Genomic DNA, 14,124 nt, shown 5'->3' with positions numbered 1-14,124 from the left:
TATCACAGCTTAAACATTTTTAAGAAGGATGTTCATTGAAGCTTATATTTTAATAACATGGCTCGCGTCTGCCTATGAAAATATGAATTTTAGTTGGAAGAGGAATCCTTAGAGAGTTTTCATTTAAATTGATGTTATAATACGATTAAATAAGTTAAAAAGAGGTTTATGATTTAACATACACGATAAACGTGGTTTTCACATTATATTTTACGTTTCAGAGATTGGTATACCGGCAGGCGTGGTGAAATGGTTACGCTGTCCGCTTTATAAGTGGATGGTAGTGGGTTTCGATTCCCATCTGCTCCAACCATCCATCAGATGGGGAAGTAAAACGTCGGTCCCGGCCATGGTAGTTGTTAGGCTGTTAAGTCATTCCTGATATGGTAGTCGTCTTCCTGCTATAAAGGCAAACAACACACCAAACCAAGCCTGTTCCAGTGGAATCGCTGGGTGCGGTTGGACTCGCAATCCAAAGGTCGTCAAGTCGAACTCTTGTGTGGAAGATTCCTTGGAGTAGAAAGAGGTTTGGGTGCTTACCCTCAAGCTTTTAGACTCTTACCCCCTCAAACTTTTAGACTCTTTGGTTCGAGTAGAAACTTGTAATAGAGACTACAAAAAAAAACCTGGGGGACGTTAAAGGGGATGGTTTGTTAGTTTTTAGCTTGGTATACTGCTGATTTTTTTTTCTTAATTTTTTTCGTTACTTTAGTTGACTCGGAGGAAACCAGGATAGTTGGACGATCAATGATTACGCATAAGGGGAAATGGATCTACATCACTTGCATCGTTGATATCGGCAGCCTAAGCCGATAGCCTTCGCTCTACGGGACGGACACTTTACCAGGCGTTGCAAAACATGAGACGAGAAGTGGCAGAAAGGATTATAGTTTGAAATTAACTTTATTGTTTTGTTAGTTTACTTATTATAACATTCAATTTGGCAAGGGGAGGATGTGGCATCCTGAACATTAACCTAAGTTAGACAGTTAGCGATAAACGTGTAGAGCTGTGTATGTGTGAGTGTGAAGCTAGCGTGGATCAGGAGTCAGTCTGGTAGATGAAGCCGAACAATAAAGATGGAGCTCCGCTCCCGTGTTAATGATAAATAGTGTTTAGTTTAATATAAATAAATAGGAAAATATCACACCTCCGACGCCATCGATCCCGGACGTTCGGCCTTCATCTTCATGGCAGCAGCGAATGCAGCCAGGTTGGAAGGATCCATCAACCTGCAATTTTTTTTTTCTTTAGTTTCAATTTACACCTCAATCCCCACCAACTAAACTTACCTGTACATCTTCCTAGATAATCATCCGCGCCGTTCTCCATCTGGGCCAGTAGCAGGTCTCCTTCCGGAATCTATATAACCATACTCGTCCTTCCGCCCGTTTCCTGATCATGTCTTACAGTTGGCTAGAGATTAGCCGCAAATCGCGACCGACACCTTAGGTCATGAATGAAGGTCTGGCAGTGAACAGCATCCTGAAAATCGTTCAAATGTAACTAAATATTTACAAAAATAAATCAAGAGAGAGAGAGAGAGAAACTCTTCCAACTCACAGCGAATCGTCGTCGCTGTCGCTCGGTACTTCCGGCACAACGCCGCTGTCATCTTCCAGGCTAGTTCCGCCGCCGTGCTCGGTCAGTACTTCGACGATATTGCGCGATTCCTGCAGCATCTGTTTAGACGTGCTGAGTTCCTTCTTGAGCGACGAAAGCTGCTCGTACAGGTCCATGTTCTCCGAGAGGGATTCCAGGAGGGCGGCGCGTCGCTTCTCGGCCAGCACCTCCCAGTACTGCTGGCTGGGACCTTCAGCCGAGGTCAGGTCCTCCTCGGTGATGGTAGGTTTCGAGCCGAACGCCTTCTCCGGTGATGTCTGGCTCGAATGGGACCGCCTTCAAGGCCAACAGCCACCGCCTCCACCTCGGAAGTCAATTTTCACGCACCTTCCTCATCACCAGGAAACAAACAAACCGGTACATCGATTTCGACGCGAACCTTTCCGGAAAGGATTTAACCGGCGTTTAATATTTATGACGTTCCGACGACGATTCCGCGATTAAACAAAAAAAAACATGGTTTGACATTTCGAGCTGGCAGTTCTCGCTGTCAAAACGGTCAAAACCGAGGCGAGAAAGAGAAAAACGATCATGGCGGCCGCTGTCACGCTGGTAGTAAGCGATTCAAAAAATGTATGGGGGAAATCAATTTAAATTCAATATTTCCCAAATTAAAGACCGGTTAGGGATGAAATTTGACCTGGTGAAAGCTAATTTTTTTTTTGAACCAGCAGGTCAAATTTTGTCATCCTGCGATTCGTAGTTGCTGAGATATTCACAAAAAAGAAAAATTCTCAGAACAAATTTGAATTTCTTACCACCAAACGAACAGCGCCATCTATGAGAAATTTTGGCCCGTCGGGTAATCCATTGTCAATGCTGTCAAATGCTAACAATTTCTAACTAAACCTTAACTGATAAAAGATGGAAAACAAATTTTGACTGAAGTTGAAGGAATCAAAAACTGATTGTTTTTGAAATTAAAAAATAATCTTAAATCATTAAAAGACAAAAATTCCATAGGAATGTGAAACAAAAACGTCAGAATAGCTCTTTTTCAGACTCAAATTTCCAATTAAGTCCCACATCCTCCTGCACCCAAAGGTCACTTCCCATGGTAGCAGTCACAACAGCAAAAAAAAATCCAGCAAACACAGACTTACGAGTGACCATATGCCATCTCCTACTTCACGCCAAAGGGGACATGAATTTTCCATTTTCGGAGGCCGACACAACCAGTCGGGAAAAAAACACACAGCCCTCGTCGTCGTCGTAGAGGGGTAATGAAAAATTCATCCACATTTTCTTCCATCGTCAACGGTCCAAAAGCCGCTCAACACAAAAAATTTGTTGCTGCCACTGGCAGGCCCCTCGGCTTGCCGGGCCGGTGGGTTTCGCTTTTTTAATTAATTAATTGTGAGATTAAAATTCATTGCCACCAACCGGAGCTTGCAGCATATGGTTCAGGAAAAAGGGGTCACCTCACATTCTGCGTGAGGCACCCCAAATTTTTGGATTTCGCCGACGCCACCACCGAATCATTGCTCAATTTGGGCAGGGATTCATAATTTAGAGGGGAATGATTTTTTTTCGGTCATACCAAACGGGTTCGGTTTGGAAGCTGAAAGTAGGGTATTAGCGGTGTGATGAGTTTTGCATGAAATTTAAATTAGGGGAAATATGCCCATTTTAATCACTCTAAGCCGTTCGACCAATTCTCATCACTTTTGCCGATTTCCGCTATTAAATCAACATTTTCAGATGTATTAACAATGGAGAGTTGCTTGCTCACTTTTGTTTGAGCTATTTATTACTTTGGAACAGTTAAAAACACTTTATGAAAGCTGTAATCCATGATCAAAGTGCTGATAGGCCGATAATAGAAATAGGCTGAGAAAGGGTATAGTTCCCCTACTCGTGGGGATATTTGGGGGTGGTGACTTAATTAGTTGGGGGTCAGGAAGTGAGGTTAGATGATTTGAAAACTGGCTGGTTTTCAAGAATACTCTTTTTTTAAGAACTTTAATTTCAAACTATCTGAAATTGCTGAAATTTTTTCAATTTTGAAAAATAAATAGCATTCAATTTCATTTAAAAAAAAACTAATATTTCATTTAGCTTCTTCAATTGAGACTATTTCCAGATCAAGAATCTAAGTAATGAATGATTTTGCTAAGCTCTCACTTCCTCTACGAAATTCAATGCCAAGTCTTGTCTTATTTTGCTCAATTTTCACATCACCTAAAATTTACAAATTACTTTTAAATTTTGGACTTCACCTTACTTCATAAGTATTGTTTTATTTCATATCTCTACAATCAGGTTAAAAAACAAGGTTTAAAAAATGCCATTAAAACGTTAAAAAATGCAGATTTACAAATGTCACTTCAATAACAGACTTTATCTGATCAATGATTTTTTCCTCGATATTCTTTCATTAAAAAAAATACAAAAAGTTGGCGACGATTGTTGAAAATGTTGATTTCTTCTTCACTACTTCGAAAGCAGACTTCGAAATCGAGAGTTTGTTCAGAAATATTTTGCTAAATTATCGTTTATAATACGGACTTCAAATTAAAGTTCAAAAAGCCTTAACACGATTCTTTTGAAAAGCTCAAGATATCAGTTTTTATCAAAACTTCAGATTACAAAAGACGCCATTTTGAAAAAAGTCCAGAATTTAGTGCTCATTTAGTGCCATTTGCCTCAGATTTAGTGCCCTTATAGATTCCATACAAATCGCCATACACAGTTCGGATTTCACATGTCACTATTTTTAATATTTTTTCGGGTTTAAATTTAGTGCTCATTTAGTGCTATTTAGTGCCCTTTACCTCAAATTTAGTGCTCTTATAGTTTTTATACAATTTACCATGCAAAGTTCAGATTACACATGCCGTAACCTGAACGTTGTATGACGATTTGTATGGAAACTATGAAGGCACTAAATCTGAGGTAAAGGGCACTAGATTGCACTAAATGAGCACTTAATTTAGCTTGAAATATTGAGATATTTAATTAATTCATATCCTTTCAATCAGAAAAAGATGCAATATGCTGAGAAAAATGGAGAAAAAATTCTTGGAATATTTTTTTTTAAATATCACCTCTAATGCGGACTTCAAATCACAGTTCTGGAAGTCATACTAACTATTTCTGTTAAAATGCTTGAAAGTTGATGAAATTGGATTGACTATTATGCCTGTTATCTTTCTACAAAATTTAAAAAAAAAACGGTCTGAAAATTTTAACTACAATTATTTTGATTATAAATTGAGTTTTTTTGTTCTAATTGCGGACTTCAATGTTAAAAAACTTTGTTTTTGCCTTCCTCACCTCACTGAGACAAGGCTATTAAATCACTCGAAAATTGTACTTCTTAAATATACCTTCACGTAAACATATCGACTCAGAATCAAATTCTGAACAAATTTCTGTGGGGATGTCTGTAGACATGATTTTTTTTCTTCCACACGATTATCTCAGAACTGGCTGAACCGATTTTTGCTGGGTCAGCCTTATTCGATTGGTTTTGGGGTCCCATGAGACTCTTTTAAAATTTATTCTGTTTAGTAAAGTATATAAAGATATGCTAAGAAAAAGATTTTTGATCTACAAAAAAGGGCGATTTTTATCATAACCTCAAAAGGCCGGATATTTTTGTTTACGTGCGAGAGTCGCGCCACACAGAAAAAAAAATCATGGTAAAATTACATCTGGGAAGAGGTACATCGGATCCTTAAATGCAACTATTTCGTAACACCCAAAATGTGCTATCACAACATAGTTAAAACATCCCTAAAAAGCGCAGGGAAATTTTGTGTTGGCAACATTTAGCCGCTTGTTTCAACTTTGTTACGACGAAGTTCCAGAAACAATTTGTTTGTCTAAATATGTCGGTAAAGTAGTTTGTTGTGTAGTCATTATGTTGTAGAAATATTTAGATTTTTTTTTGTGAAATTATGATTAGCAGAACCGAAAAAACCGTTTTGAGAAAAAAAGTTCAGCACTTTCAAATTTTGAAAACAAAGGATTGTAAACACCTGGACTGATCTAAAATGCATTTTTAAACACTTTTTCAATAAAATGTCAATACTACGGCTTGCAATTTTTATTTTATTTTTTAATTTTCAATATTTAGGTGACTAATAACAAAAACTGTCAGTTCTGCCAAATGTGAACCAAGACTCATAAAAAAATTATAAAAATTGCAATAACAAGCCATAGTTTTAACATTTGAATGCAAAATGGGTTTTGAAATTAATTTCAGATTTGGTCAATTGTTTTGCAATAATTAGTTTTCTAAAAAATAAGATTTGACGAAAACAAAAATACTAGCGAATTTTTTTTTGCAATACTAAACATTGAAAATTTTCCAAAATTCAAGAGATTCTTAAATCAATCCAAACATGCTAAATGATTCTCAAGGCAGGAGAATGCACTTTAAATTGATTTCAGTTGATTGCAGTCGATTTTCCACTTACATTTTGATATTTTTTGGAAAAATATTTTATTGCTCCCCGATTTTTTGGGCTAACTTTGAAATTTGTACTAGCCTTAGTAAAAAAAATTAAAGTCAAAGAAAATTATTACCTGCAGTTTTTGGTAAAATCAAACTTGTGATCGAAAAGTACATCATAAAAATTTTCAAAAAGTGCATCATTGTCAAATAATGGCCACTTGAAGTTTAATTTTTTCTGGAAAATTCCCGTCTTTTGATTGACTAAAACAATATGAATAAGGTCCATTCCTAAAAAATCCGAAAGTTCAGAACATTTTCCATAAAATTGCTTAAGATGGATTAAAGATTGGACGTTTCGTTGATATTGAAGGTTGAACCCTTTGTTTGTGAAAAAAATATATGGAAAATTTGGAATCCAGACTTGCAATTCAAATGAGCACTACATTTAATGTTTGGCCCTTTTGAAGAGACGGTCTCAATTGTTAATTCAAAAAATTTCCAAATTTTTCTTTTCGAAAATGTCATAAAAATTCACAACTGATTCATTTTCCAACATTGAAAATTGGACCATGAAAAGCTGAGATATGTGTGTGTGTGTGTGTGTGCAACCAACCAAACGGGACCACGCGGTCGCTTCTTACAAATTGAGTTGTTTCCATGTATTTTTAGATCTACATTCTATACATGCAAATGACTCGCATAGGCATTTGGAAGGTGTTAGCTCTGCCGAGCTTCGGTGACCCATTTCTACGCTGGCTAGCCGAGCGCGAGGTACTTCAGCTTTGTCGACAAGCCCCGCCCTGAAGAACGTTTGGACCAATCGGATTCAAACGTTATTTAGAACTTCCGAACCCTTGTCAAATGGACAAGGACCCAGCGCGTATATAGTTGATGGTGGTACAGTATTCCTAATTCCAGTCATAGCTCACCAAGTCGCGAAGGCATAGTGGTTAGCATTTTTGCTTACCAATCCAAAGGACGGGGGATCGAACCCCGACTCGAGCGACTTTGATTTTTCGTTCATGTTCAGGGTTTCAAGATTTATATTTCCTATACTTTCTCGTTGGGAGCAGATGGGAATCGAACCCAGGATCATTCGCTTACAAAGCGAACACCGTAACCAGTCAGCCACGGCCGCTCCTATACCATGAAAAGCTGAGATATTTCCCTAAAATATGAAAAAAAAAAATAGATTTTAGATTTTTTTTTGTAAAAAAAAAGTTAATTTAAAAATAGGCAAAAAATCGGTTTACCTTTTTGCCTTCCTCACCTTACTGAGGAAAGGCTATAAAATAACTCGTAAAATGAACATATTGATTTGACCTCGTTGGCACACCTTAACGTATACATATCGACTCAGAATCATGTTCTGAGCAAATGTCTGTGTGGATGTGTGTAGATAGGTGGACAAAAAAATTGTCACTCGTTTATCTCCGGACTAAAGTCAGCAAGTTTAGTTAAGTACTTCAAAAGTTATGCTAAAAAAACGATTTTGGCGTATGTCCGAAAGATTGTAAAAAAGGTGTTTTTTGGAAGAAAACCTCCTACTATCGTTGGATAGGTATTTTTTAATAGACCTTGCTGATAAGCCAGAAATATTGAAGGTCGGCGAACCCTGTCAAAAGGAATGAGTAATAAAGTTGGTTTTTTAAACATGTTAAGGGGGAATGTTGCTATTTCTACTGAATATATTGACTTTATGAATGTGAGGAAGGCATCAACCACCTAAAGGTGGATTAAGTAAAGTTTTTACTGAACAATCCTCATCTATACCTACAACTTTGTCGAAGACACCAAATCGATCAGAAAATTCCTTCAAAAGCTACAGATTTTCGAACCAAATCAAAAAATATAAATTACGTTCGTTTCCGGTTTTGGTGTTGAATTGCTCAAAGAAATTTAAATATTTTTTTTCAATTCTCATCTCAAAAGGTTATTGGTTAGAAAATTTGATGTTTCACTTCTCCAATTACGGACTTCAAAATCAAGATCTTAATATAAGAACAAATCATGCATAACCATTATTTGTTTTCACGAATTCAATTACGGACTTCAACCAATTTTTTTTCTGGCTGCATCAAGGAAAAAAGCGATTCTGAAAAATTATACGATAGCAAATTAAAAATGCTGATTTATGTTTTTCGTCTTCGATAAATGACTTTGGAATCAAAAATTAAAACTAAGTTGAAAGTCTTTTTGCTAAAATGCATTTCCTAAAACGGATCACAAGTAAAAAATATATAAAGGATTTTCATTTAAATGGTAACTAGATTTCTATTACGGACTTCAAGATCTAGGTGACTTCTGAAGGGTAGCAGCAGTTTGAAGAGAAATGCTGAGCAACTTGAAGGTAAGTACCCTGGCAATAAACTAACAAAATCTGTCAACTGTCAATTCTGTCATAGGTTACAATACTAACGTAGGTTAAAAACATGAAATTTGTTCAGTATGTTAAGTTTCAAAATGTGGTTGGTTTTCCAAAAAAATCTTCACTCTTATCTTACTCTAACAAACCAGAAAAGCCCACACACCTCAAGAAAACCTCAATCATCTTGTTTGTGTTTGTGAACCTTGCTCAACCGTTGCACCCGTTCCCTATTTGTCCACAACGCGCCTGAATGTATGCACTGGGGGAGATAATTTATGAACAGCCCCCCCGAAGGGTGGCATCCGAGGCCTAAATACACACAACACAACGTCTACCGCAGCAGGAAAATTGCTTCATCGGCGTGTGTGTGTGTGTGTGTGTTTTTTTTTCTCGAGAAAACTCCCGTTTTTCGGACGGAAAGGCTCACTGACCTGGAGGCGCTTTTTCCCGCCTAGAGAGAAGACCAGCGTGTGTTTGTGCTTTTCCGAGGTGGGTGGTTCTAACTGCTGCTCTGCCGAGCATGACTCTAATGCCATTTAGCGATGACACGTAGCACCGTTTTGGATGAGTGAGGGCGGGTTCTAGAAAAGGGGGGGGGGGGGTGCTGGGGTGGTCCGGAAGAGGAAGAATAACTGGCCCTGGGAGCTGTTACTGGTTCTAGGGGCGTAACCCTTGAGTTGGGGTGTCCAAATGGCGTGGAAACTGAAAATGTTGAAATTGCTTCTCAGTTACGGACTTCAACATTAAAGTACTCTGAGACCCTAAGCTAACAAAATTGAAGTGCAGTGATAATTTTAAAGCGGTCTACGTTGAAAAATGGTAAGTACTCTGTCAACCTACTAACACTTCTGTCATCTGTCAATGTCAATTACTAACCTTAGAAATTAGAAGATATTTAACATAGTTTATTTTTTGTTAGGATTAAATTTGAAGAATTGTTGATATTACAAAATATCAGGAAAATTTAGTGAAATGATTCATTTTTCTTTTGAGATTAGCTTAGAAAACTTAACTATTAATTGCTTGGATAAAAAATGTAATAGTTAATGTTAAAATGTTTGATTTTTTTTTTTTTTAATAGAGGAACTTCTACTTTCAAACCCAAATTCTAGCTAGCCAACGTCCACCATCTCCGACCTTCTCCCCCAACTCCCCAAGAGTGCGATGAGTGTTCCTGGCTGTGTTTGATGATCGCTGGAAACACAAAACTGCTGATAAAGGAGTATTTCTGTGTCAACACGATGCTGCTGCTGCTTTGTGAGACTAATATAACTGCAGCTGCTGCTGCAATAGCCAGCAGGAGATCTCTGCCCGGAAGCTGCTTCCCGGGAGTACTGCTGCTGCTCGACCAAATATCACTTTATTTACAGTGCTAGCCGGTCTTCGTCGTCGTCGACCAGCAGGAGAAAATGCTGTTTGTACTGGTCGTCGTCGTGTTCGTAGCAGTAATGGACCAAGTGGGACACATAGTCTTGTTTAGCGAAAATTGCGAAAATTTTGCTTGCCCAGCGATGAGCAACTCCGGTGTGTCTGGATTCTTTATTGGCTGCAGCTGATGCGGCACAGTTCTGCAATCCGACTCGATTAGCTGAGCCAAACAGCGGTAGAGAGTGGTTGCTGGAGCGTCAGCTCAATTACGGACTTCAACTGGTAGATTGGAGTACTCGAAATTTCATATTGATCTCTAATACGGACTTCAAAAGCAAGGTCTCTGACTGGAAAGTGAGTTCAAATTGAGGTGCGTTCCAGATTTCATCAAATCAGTGGTAAGTACTCTGTCAAAAAATTAACAATTCTGTCAACTGTCAATCTGTCAATTACTAACATAGGCTAATGGACTGAAATCCCCTGTTTTCCTAGTAGAACCCTTTTCCCTCTCACAAACATGTACAAACCACAACCTTTTAAAGAGAGCACTCCTTTTCGAAACCACCCTCAGTTTCGGATGACTTGGCAGTGCGTGTTCTGCTTCGTCTGACGTCCATCCCCTAGAAATCAAATCTTTCCAATATCCCATTACCCGCTTGTTTCCGGGGTGGTTTTGTTAAGTAAAACCCAATCCCTTTTTAAAAACCTTCCCCGAAATCTGTTTTTCTTGGAATATTTTCTTAAGGTTCGGTATTTTTAAGGGATCACATTCCCTCTATCCAAATAGACCCAAGCCTTAACCTTCCCCACCCCCGGTGGACAGGTGACAAAACAATTGGCACAATCTCACCCCCACCTCCTTCCGATTCAAGCTGCGTCCCAGTTGGTGTTTCCGTTTCGTTGGAAATGATTGCCTGTGGCCTACACTTCCTGCTGAGACAGTGCTATTTCTGTGACGGGCCCAGTCGCTCCAGGTCATCTGTGGCAGGAGGGCATTGGCGTTGACAGTTGTGTAAAAGAGGGTGGAGGCAGGAGTCTGGTTACAGCTGTTTTGGTCAGTTGAAGCCGGAGGGGATGCTTGAATTTCGAGGGGGAAATGCCTATTTTAAGATGGATGTTTGCTTTTCCTTTAAATTTCGGCCAAAATGCACCATAAATATTCAAATTTCGACACCAGCATGGTAGTAAAACATGTATTAAACCATTTAATCCCATCCCAACCGAAAAAAAACCCCGGACGACCCAGCTGGATCGGACCGGCAAAGATTATGGCCGTCATACCGAGGATGAGCGTCCAAAAGGGTGTGTGTGTTATGACTCGGTTTTTGAGCTGTTTACATACACGTCCTCCGTAACATCGTTAAGTGGATTTCGTGAGTAAATCATTTTCAGCACACACTATAGTCGCGTGAAAGTAGCCACCCCGGTGACCGTTGAGAGGAGTGAGTTTAGATATTTGTTCAATCTAAGATTTTGAATTAGCAAACTCGCAAAAAATGTAGAAATTAAGGTCGTAGAAGGTGCCCGTCACTTTTGGGGCAATGACTGATAATGATGGTTCTGAATTCAGGGTCCAGAAATAGTAAATTGAAACACATAGAAAACCATGTTTTCATACATTCTAACTCACGATTTTAATGTTTTTCTAAAACAAACATGGCCGCCAAATGGTCGATCTGGAATGATGCCTTCCAGAGCCTTAAAGTTTTCACTTCAATTACGGACTTCAGAATTAATATACGGGTAATTTTCCGCCAACTCACACAGTAGTTGCCCCGACCCCTCTTCGATTTGCGCGAAACTTTGTCCTAAGGGGTAACTTGTGTCCCTGATCACGAATCCGAGGACCGTTTTTTGATATCTTGTAAAATCGCGATAACTCGTGATGTTTATAAGCAAACCCCTTATGTTTGCATATCAAAATTTTTGTAATTGTCTGCTCTACAACTTTGTAAAACATTCTTACACTCTAAAACACAACCCTGCAAAGTTAGAAAAAAAAACGAAATTTTAAAATGAAAAAAAAAATGTTTTAAATGAAAAAAATGACCCTTCTGGGTCAATGTAGATTCGAAAAGTACATAAAATTTCTTTTGAAATGACATGTTTCAAAAATTTTTACAGTCAAGTAACGGAAAATGGCGGAGTTTTAGGAACTTTTTTAGTAATTTTTCGATGAGAAATACGTTTTTCCGGAATTTGGAGTACGCCATCAAATCGGGCGTCTAATTTTACATCAAAGTCCCTTTGGCACCAAATTTCTATCTCATCACCGTTTCAGGCGGCAAATTATTGAAAAACACATCTTTTTTCGCATGTTCAAAAATGGAAGGGGTCGTACCGCCCCTCCGTCACGAGATATCAAAAAACGGATTCGTGATAAGGGACAAAAGTTACACCTGAGGACAAAGTTTCACGCAAATCAAAGAGTGGTCGGGGTAACTTTTCAGGATTTCGTGTGAGTTGGTAGAGAATTACCTTATAGTATTGATTTTTTTTAGTTCATTTTTTAAAGTAAATCCTGTTTTATTTTTAATATCCTCCTCCTGGTTTGAAATTTAGCACAGCAAACAAATTACAATTACTAACAATATATTTTGCACCCAAACAACTAAAAAAATCGCAGATACATCATTCATTAAAACAATATTTTTTGATATACTTTACAGTATTTTCAACAACTTTGCTCAGCAAGCGCAAAACAGAACAGCGATGCTTTTTTTAAATTATAAATTTGTCAAATGAGTCTTTAGAAAACATTACAAAATCAATCAAAACAATTTCATTCATTTTTATGCAAAATCGGACTACAAATCAAAAAGTTTGAAAATATTTATTTCCAAGGTTCTGAAAATTTCCTATAAGTTCAAATCATCTGATCAAAGAACTAAAGGTTCAAAGTAAGTTTTTAGACAAATTTGTAGGAAATTTTCTTTTGAAGGATTTTTCTCTAAAAAAATAAACTTTTTAAAAATTTCTGACAAATAATTTTTAATTTAAAATTTGACTTTACATTTTAAAATTATGTGATTTTTATCGACCGTGTTTGCAAAAGTTTTCAATATATAACAATGAAATTTTTTACCCAATTCTTTAAAAAAAATCAAATATTATGATTGTTTTTTTTTAAGTTGGCAACACTGCCACATTTTTACATTTACAGGGTTTTAGTTCAAAAGTTTTCTTGTTTGATCCTGTAAACTTAACCAGATTTAAAAAAAAATGTTTTTGCGCTTAAAAATTTTTTTTTGCCAAAATGTGAAAAACTAGCAAACTTTTTGAAATTTTGCCGTAGACCATTTTTATAAGCTGTCGAGAGTACTAAAATTAAAAATCACACTTCTATTGGCGTCTTCAAATTCAAGATACTAGCTATGCATGATCAGTCTAGATTAAATTATTTATAATTATTTTTTCAAATGCATCTTCTTCTTTTTGCTTTTTTTTTAAAGAACGTTGAAGGCAGACGTGCATCCGCTCTAGCTCCTTTTTTAGAAGAACTTGTTTGGCATTTCGCGTAGATGATACCCAGCATGTTGTGCCAGTGATTAGCGTACACTAATTAGGCTAATCTTTAAGGCTCCCGAAGACCCTGAGAGGCTATATTATAAACCAAGTGTGGTATAGAGCTTTTAAGAAGTTCTGCTTGAGAGCCTAAGAGAACATTAACATGAAAATATAGCTAAAATCGGGTTTTCAAATGAACCAACGCTTTCTTCACATTATTCATGCCAAAACCAAGATGTTTTTACCTGACAACAAGCATAAAATTACTTTAAACAAAAATGCCATCTAGACAAGCTGAGTGCCGTTAAAAAGAGCTCTTGGTGCCAATGCATGTCTGGTTAAAGGTTTCTTTAAGTTTAAAAAAAAATCTTTAAACCGGAAAAACAGTTGAGTTTGAGTTGATGCGATGAGTTTAGTTCTGTTTGAAGTGTTTATATTTGCTTGACATTTTTTTTTGATACGCCATTTCAATTACAGACTTCAAGGAAAACGTAAGTGATTTTTTAAAACGGAACATTTTCCCAGCTGAAAAATATTTGAATTTAATTTTAAAAAATAAATGGTGAAATCTAATGGTTGGTTCTCTTGAATTCGTTTGCTAGGTTAGATATTTTGTTGTTTTTAAAAATACAAAATTATCTGGTTGGCCTATAGGCGGGAAATCTGAAAGACGTCGGATTATATCCATAATATAAAAACGGAAAAGAGCAAACCTGCATGAAAAAAATTGATTGTAGTTGTAATTTTATTGGAACGATATCCTGTTAGTTTACACTGTATATCAGGGATTCAGGGTAAGGAAGTACCTGAGGTTTGATGAAATTTTTACAACTGCACTTAACCTAAAATAGGAAGA

At 37.3% G+C, this 14,124-nt stretch overlaps 1 protein-coding gene across 1 annotated transcript; it reads right to left on the bottom strand.

Moving 5' to 3' along the window:
* Nucleotides 1-1,559: 1,559 nt before the first annotated feature.
* LOC119771120 (geminin-like) lies at nucleotides 1,560-8,929 on the bottom strand. The gene is made up of 2 exons (XM_038266519.1): nucleotides 8,825-8,929; nucleotides 1,560-1,880 (listed from the first exon to the last, which is right to left on the bottom strand). Exons 1-2 carry the CDS (start codon nucleotides 8,927-8,929, stop codon nucleotides 1,560-1,562), a joined length of 426 nt encoding a protein of 141 aa, XP_038122447.1.
* Between the last annotated feature and the right edge of the window lie 5,195 nt (nucleotides 8,930-14,124).

This window comes from Culex quinquefasciatus, chromosome 1, assembly GCF_015732765.1.
Source record: "Culex quinquefasciatus strain JHB chromosome 1, VPISU_Cqui_1.0_pri_paternal, whole genome shotgun sequence".
In the NCBI taxonomy this organism is placed as follows: Eukaryota; Metazoa; Arthropoda; class Insecta; order Diptera; family Culicidae; genus Culex; species Culex quinquefasciatus.
The sequence above is the reverse complement of the archived record's forward strand: the minus strand, read 5'-3'. Positions and strand labels throughout refer to the sequence as shown.

Bases quoted from the DNA above. Each gene is read 5' to 3' on its own strand.
- LOC119771120 (XM_038266519.1), bottom strand. From the start codon at position 8,929: ATGGCATTAGAGTCATGCTCGGCAGAGCAGCAGTTAGAACCACCCACC. The intron at 1,881-8,824 runs GTCAGTGAGCCT...CATTCGAGCCAG, and splicing joins GCGGGAAAAAGCGCCTCCAG to ACATCACCGGAGAAGGCGTT.